Source organism: Nicotiana tomentosiformis, chromosome 5 (assembly GCF_000390325.3).
Source record: "Nicotiana tomentosiformis chromosome 5, ASM39032v3, whole genome shotgun sequence".
Classification (NCBI taxonomy): Eukaryota; Viridiplantae; Streptophyta; class Magnoliopsida; order Solanales; family Solanaceae; genus Nicotiana; species Nicotiana tomentosiformis.
In genome coordinates this window covers 21,358,740-21,366,204 of record NC_090816.1, presented here as the reverse complement: position 1 = coordinate 21,366,204, position 7,465 = coordinate 21,358,740, and the positions used below count along the sequence as shown (strand labels likewise).

At 41.0% G+C, this 7,465-nt stretch overlaps 1 protein-coding gene across 1 annotated transcript; it reads right to left on the bottom strand.

Annotated features, from left to right (window-relative positions):
- Window positions 1-267: 267 nt before the first annotated feature.
- Window positions 268-1,365, bottom strand: LOC104089899 (zinc finger protein ZAT11-like). The gene has a single exon (XM_009594909.4). It carries the CDS (start codon window positions 1,228-1,230, stop codon window positions 724-726), a length of 507 nt encoding a protein of 168 aa, XP_009593204.1. The 5' UTR covers window positions 1,231-1,365; the 3' UTR covers window positions 268-723.
- Between the last annotated feature and the right edge of the window lie 6,100 nt (window positions 1,366-7,465).

Genomic DNA, 7,465 nt, shown 5'->3' with positions numbered 1-7,465 from the left:
ACTTAGGCTTGAGCCTCAATTTTTATCATCCCTATTCTCACCCTCCTCATCATATGAATGTGAACTGGATTTTCCAAGCATTAAGCTTCAATCACGGGTCAAAGATGCAAAACCATCACAAGAGTTGTGAATAACATGACCAATATACTTGTTTTTATGTTCACTCGTGATCTAAACTAAAGCAAATGTAATAGTCAATATTTATGAAAGAAATATTATAGTATATCTGAAATTTTCCACAACTAACAAATAATACCAAACGCAGTGTAAACACAATCATCAAGTATATAAAACACTATATAAATCACATATATATTACATCCAGGCTTATGTATGAATAATCACATACAGTTAACCTTTAATTTTGACATTCTTAAATAATCCATCTATAAAACGAAATCCACAAGATTAGAGACTCCTAAATCCCTCATATAAACGAATAAATAAATCCTTATCTAGAGCAAGATCTATAACAAGAAAAAAGAAAGAAAAAAAAGAAGGCAGCCCGGTAAATAAGGCATCTCGCGTTCACGCAGGGCCCGAGGAAGGGTTGCACCCTAAGAGGTGTGATGTAGACAGTCTAACCTAATGCAAGCATTAGTGGCTGATTCCATGGCTCGAACACGTGACCTATAGGTCATTCTGAGACAACTTTACCGTTTCTCCACTGACTCCCCTATATAACATGTAAACTCCAGAAATTATACTTTCTAGTGATTACAATCACAAGAAGCAATCAACTACAGGAGATGACTTCCCCAACTTGAACTCTAAATCATTCTCCAAAGGGGTCAAGTTCAAATCCAAACATAAAACTCTCCGACTATTTGATTTCTTTACAACATGAGGAACTTGAATATTATTATTTTCATTCAATATAGCTCTATGCCTTCTCATATGCCCACCTAAAGCTTGACCTATAGGAAACTCAACCCCACAAATTGAACACTCATGTGTTTTTGGTTTAGGAGGAGAAGTTGACAACTGATGAAAATTCAATTCTCCCATTAATCTTGGCTTCTTATGACTTGCCCTGTGACCGCCGAGAGCTTGAAATGAAGAAAATTGTCTATTGCAAGTTTTACACTCGAAAACTCGATTAGGAGATTTGTTGATATTGTCAAAATTATTTGCTTGGCGAGAGAGAAGCATCAAGTAATTGGCCATGGTTGTAATGGTATCAAACTCACCTTCTCTTTCTCTCTTTATTGGTAGAACCACCATTTTCATGCAAATGTTTGAGAAATGGTACGTACTTTTGTTTCTTTTGTGGGGTTTTTTGGTTGAATATTGGGTGTGGACGAGGGGTTTTTGGTTAACTTTTGTAGGAAGAAGAAAGAATGAAATATTGTTTAGGTTCTTGTGGGGGAATTAGGTTATTTATTTATAAGGGTTTTTAGTTTGATTAGTTTGACTAGGATTAGTTGAATTTTTTGTCATGACGAGATCGGGCGTGTACTTTCTTGTGGGATAAGTTATATACACTTCTTTATCTGTTTAGGAAATGACAGTGGGGATTTTAATCTAAAATGAGTATGTAGAAGTTTTGATAACATGAATGAGTGGTTTGTTCAGTGGCGGAGGTAGAAATTTTACCAAGAGATTCGAAAAATTGAAAAAGTAAATATACGAAGTAGCCAAGGAGATTTCAACATCTTATACAGATAAAAAAGGTTTAACCTTATATACGTAATGTAATTTTCTGATGAATTGAAGAGGGTTCAGATGAACCTCTAGCTCCGCCTCTAGTCTTGTTGGGTCACATTAGTGGTAGCAAAATAGATTTAAAAAACAGTTATCGGTCCATATTATCTACTAAAATATAGGTTGAATAATGAACGTTTTAAAAATAGATCAAATATGGATAAGATCCATATTATCCACTTAAAAAATGGATAACCAATTGGTTTAACTTTTATATTTGCGAAAACTCAAATTAGAGGTTCCTCGAGTTTTGGAGACTAAGGAATTCTCCCAAAAGTGTTCATATTCAAAAAGTCATAGATAAGATATTCATATTATTCGACGGGTAACCCATATTCTATACGTATTAAATATAGGTCGGGTCGAATATTTTCGTTTTTGCATTAACCGTTTTTGACTCATTCATATCCGACCTGATCCGCTCGTTTGCCACTCCTGGGGCAGACATCATGGATTACGCAAGCGTGACAATGTGGCTTAGCGAATACTACTAATCTCTTTGCCGAAAGATAAAAAACTATAACAATAAATTACTAGTCTCCTACTTGTACTAGCAATTTGCATAAACAAAGTCGTGAGTTGACTAGCGAACCAACATGTTACATGACGATATATATTTACGTAAATTCGTGGCACCTTCATTTTTCTAGAAATTCTATTAATTAGTTCCTCCCACTTTGGTTTATTTTTTACTTTGAAAGAACTAAAATGATAAGTCAGCAACTACTATTATCATTAAGTCGTCTGTTGGGGGTCGGAAAGGGGAGTTTTGTTCATATGCTAATTAAGCAAAGGAATATAATGTTAATGTGGTGAATAATGATAAAAGGATTGTCATATGGTGAGCAATAATGTAGGAATTATTAAGGAAGAAATAATAATACATGGAATATTATGCAGAGATTATATATATTTTAAGGATATTTTTATCTTTAAACCTCCTATTACACATTTTATCCCACATAAAACCTAATGCGGACATAAACTAAACACCACATTAGTATACGGGAATTATTTTTTTTGAGACAGCTAACAAACATTAATAATCATGCATTATCTTTTTTAATTCCTCTAACCAAACATAAATAACCATGGCTTGTATTATTTACGGGAATTATCCCATCTAAATGCTACACAGATATTTTGATGCATCGATCGAAATTTATGTGAGAACAAGGAATTAAACATATTATTTGTGTACGGTTAAAACCGATTCCCAGTCATAAAGACCGGTCGAGACAATAACGTTTCAATCGAAGGGTATTCACATGGCAAGCTCGAACGAATTCCGAAGTAGAGACGTCGAGCTTCGAGCTATAAGACCAATCAACAGCAAAACTCGATATCATTATCGAGCTCGTGTCTGAATCGGACTACGGGGCAACGCCGATCAACACAGGCCTCGAATATCGATGCTCCAAGGCAGAACCGAGCTCGAACTAAGACTGGGGATTCGATCTAGCACCGAGCTCGAGTCAGTGCCAAGCTCGCAGACAAGAGCCGTTACAACCGCACCAAGGGAGAGAATCTTGGCGAGAATCAAGGGAAAGACAAACCATCGTGGGTTCTCCACTATATGTATTATGTTATTATGTTGTTATAGATAAAGTAGTGACCCTCTACTATAAAAAGGGAGATAGACTACAATAGAGAGGGATCCTCCAAGATACATTAAGATTTTATTGTGCTTGTTCTTTTTATATTTTTCAGTCTTCCCGTCCATCATTCCCATTTCATAGCAAAAAATACCTGTATTATCATTTTGTATCAAAAAAATTTGCATACCCTTAGAACCATATTTAAATTTAACGTTATCCGATTTTTCGGGTAAACAGTTTGGCGCCCATCGTGGAGCTAAGGGTAACAGTGATTGTTTGATATAAATCTACAGTACACTCCAGCTTACAACTTGGAATCAGCAATGGCTCTACCTATCGACCTTGAAGCCGACCTTCAAGATAAAACCAACAACTTGGTGCCCGGGGACGGAAGGCTACCTGACAACGGCAATGAGGCTCGAATCGAAGAACCCGAAATTCGAACCGAAGTACCACTGGATATCAATTCGCAAATAGCTCTAGAAGCGAATCAGCGTTCTGAACCGGAAAGAAGCGTTCAGGGCGGTGCTCGATCCATAGCCCGAGACACCTACAGCACGGGGGAAATCGGGGTCAGCTTGCGTATGATTTTTGAAATGTTACAAGCCCAACAAGCGGCGATAGCTCAGTTGCAGAGCCGAACTCATACGCAAAGCGGGCCGAACTCCAATCCGCTTCTTCGAGAAGTCACCCCCAAAACGGAACCCGCAGTAGTGAAATCAAACGAGCAGGAATCGGGGACCGCTCCTGAAATTGCTAAATTGCTCGAGAAACTCACAAAGCGAGTCGAAGCCAACGACAAAAAAGTAAAAACGTATAACGCTAGGGTCGATCAAATTCCGGGGGCTCCGCCAATGATAAAAGGGCTCGATTCGAAAAAAATCATACAAAAGCCTTTTCCCTCGAGCGCGGCCCCAAAACCAATCTCCAAAAAATTTTGTATACCCGAAATTCCCAAATATAACGGTACGACCGATCCTAACGAACACGTCACCTCCTACACATGTGCCATCAAAGGCAACGATTTGGAGGATGATGAGATCGAATCCGTATTGTTGAAAAAGTTCGGAGAGACCCTCGCAAAGGGAGCAATGATCTGGTATCACAACTTACCATCAAATTCCATTGATTCTTTCGCCATGTTAGCAGACTCGTTCGTAAAAGCACATGTTGGTGCCATAAAGGTTGCAACGAGAAAATCGGACCTCTTCAAAGTAAAACAAAGGGGTAACGAAATGTTGAGGGAATTCGTATCCCGATTTCAAATGGAGCGTATGGACTTGCCACCGGTCACAAACGATTGGGCCGTACAAGCTTTCACCCAAGGACTGAACGGGCTAAGTTCGACAGCATCACGTTGGCTGAAACAAAATTTGATCGAGTACCCAGCAATAACTTAGGCAGATGTACACAACCGGTACCAATCAGAAATCAGGGTCGAAGATGATCAATTGGGAGCTTCGTATGGGCCCGTACGTCAGAACCACACAACCACTAAAAATCAAAGGGAAACCAACAGAGAACAAAGGTCGAACAGAGACCGATACCAACCGTATGACACAGATCGGATGAACAATGGTTCAGCACGTGATACGGTTCGGAACAACCGAAGGATTGATCGGGGGCAAAATTCTCGGGGACTTATGAGCAAGAGCGGCTTTGATAAATATACAGATCCTGTAGAAGTCCCTCGACTATCGGAGTATAACTTCAACATTGGTACATCCGCCATCGTATCGGCCATCGGACGCATCAAAGACATCAGATGGCCTCGACCCATGCAAACCGATCCTGCCCAAAGGAATTCCAATCAAATGTGCGAATATCATGGAACCCATGGCCACAGAACCGAAGATTGCAGGCAACTAAGAGAGGAAGTGGCCCGCTTATTTAACAAAGGACACCTTCAGGAATTTCTGAGCGATAGGGCAAAGAACCATTTTAGAGACAAGGAATTCGGCAAGCAAAACGAGCCAGAAGAATCGCGACACATCATTCACATGATCGTCGGCGGTGTCGATGCCCCCCATGGACCGATGCTTAAACGCACTAAAACATCGATTGTGAAGCGATCTCGAACTCAAGATTATACACCCACATAGACTTTATCCTTCAGTGATGAAGATACAGAGGGAATATTCCAACCTCATAACGATGCACTAGTAATGTCTGTACTCATGAATAAAACTAAGATTAAGCGTGTGTTAATTGATCCAGGTAGCTCAGCCAATATCATCAGATCGAGAGTCGTAGAACAGCTCGGCCTGCAAGATCAGGTCGTACCCGTAACTCTAGTTCTAAACGGATTCAATATGGCATGTGAAACCATTAAAGGCGAGATTACCCTACCGATAAACGTGGCCGAAAACATCCAGCAAACAAAGTTTCACGTGATCGAAGGTGAAATGAGATATAACGCCCTCTTCGGAAGGCCGTGGATCCACAGCATGAGAGTCTTACCCTCGACCCTACACCAGGTCCTCAAATTCTCAATATCGGGAGGTGTCAAAATAGTGTACGGGGAAAAACCGGCCGCAAAAGAAATGTTCTCCGTTGAAGAAGCAAAATCAATATCCTCGCCTTCACCGATAAAAGGATCAGGTTCAAAGCAGAGTGCCAAATAGCAATCACAGACATCGGCTTCGACCCAGCCAGGTAAGCAGAATGTTGAAGAAGACGATGATGATCGATGGATCCCTCGATCCTTCGTAACCCCTGATGATTTCGATGCCACCAAATCAATAATTGAGGAACTCGAACAAATCGTACTGATCGAACATCGGCCCGAACGAAAGGTATACCTGGGAACGGGTTTGAGCCCCGAACTCAGGAAGAAACTCATTCAATTTCTTATCAATAACATCGACTATTTTGCCTGGTCCCATCTAGATATAACAGGGATCCCGCTGGACATAACGGTGCACCAGCTAAGCTTGAACCCTATGTTCAGACCGGCGAAGCAAAAAAGAAGGCCCCAGTCCGAGGAAAAGCACGCATTCATAAAGGACGAGGTAACCAAACTTCTCAAGATAGGGTCCATTCGGGAAGTAAAATACTCTGAATGGTTAGCCAATGTGGTTGTTGTACCTAAAAAAGGAAACAAACTTAGAATATGTGTGGACTATAAGGATTTGAACAAAGCATGCCCCAAAGATTCCTTTCCACTGCCCAATATCGATCGTATGATCGATGCCACGGCCGGTCACGAGATCCTCACCTTTCTCGACGCCTATTCCGGGTATAATCAAATTCAGATGAACCCGGACGACCGGGAAAAGACTTCATTTGTGACCCAATATGGAACATATTGTTAAAACGTAATGCCCTTCGGGCTAAAACATGCAAGAGCTACTTATCAACGCCTAGTAAACAGAATGTTCGAAGAAAAAATAGGTAAAACAATGGAAGTCTATATTGATGACATGCTAGTTAAGTCCTGCGCGCAGAGGACCATTTGGCCCATTTGCAGGAAACGTTCAAGATTCTGAGGAAATACAACATGAAGCTCAACCCCGAAAAATATGCTTTCGGGGTCGGTTCGGGCAAGTTCCTTGGCTTCATGGTATCTAATCGGGGAATTGAGATCAACCCCGACAAAATCAAGGGCATCGAAGACATCACCATCGTGGACAGCGTGAAAGCTGTACAAAGGTTAATAAGAAGAATTGCAGCCTTAGGCCGATTCATTTCAAGATCATCGGATCGAAGTCACAAATTTTTTCCCTACTCAAAAAGAAGAACGACTTCGCCTAGACACCGGAATGCCAACAAGCGTTACAGGAATTGAAACGATACCTCTCGAGCCCGCCACTACTTCATACTCCGAAAGCGGATGAGCAGCTCTACCTCTACTTGGCGATATCGGAAGTCGCCGTAAGCAGCGTCCTGGTTTGAGAAGAGTAAGGTACACAATTTCCCGTTTATTACGTAAGTCGGACCTTAGGAGAAGCGGAAACTAGGTATCCACACTTAGAAAAATTGGCACTTGCCCTGGTAAGCGAATCTAGAAAGTTAAGGCTGTACTTTCAATGTCACCCCATAAGCGTATTAACCACCTGCCCACTCCGTAATATTTTACATAGGCCCGAACTATCAGGCCGATTGGCCAAATTGGCCATCGAACTCAGTGGGTACGATATCGAATATCAACCCCGCACGGCCAT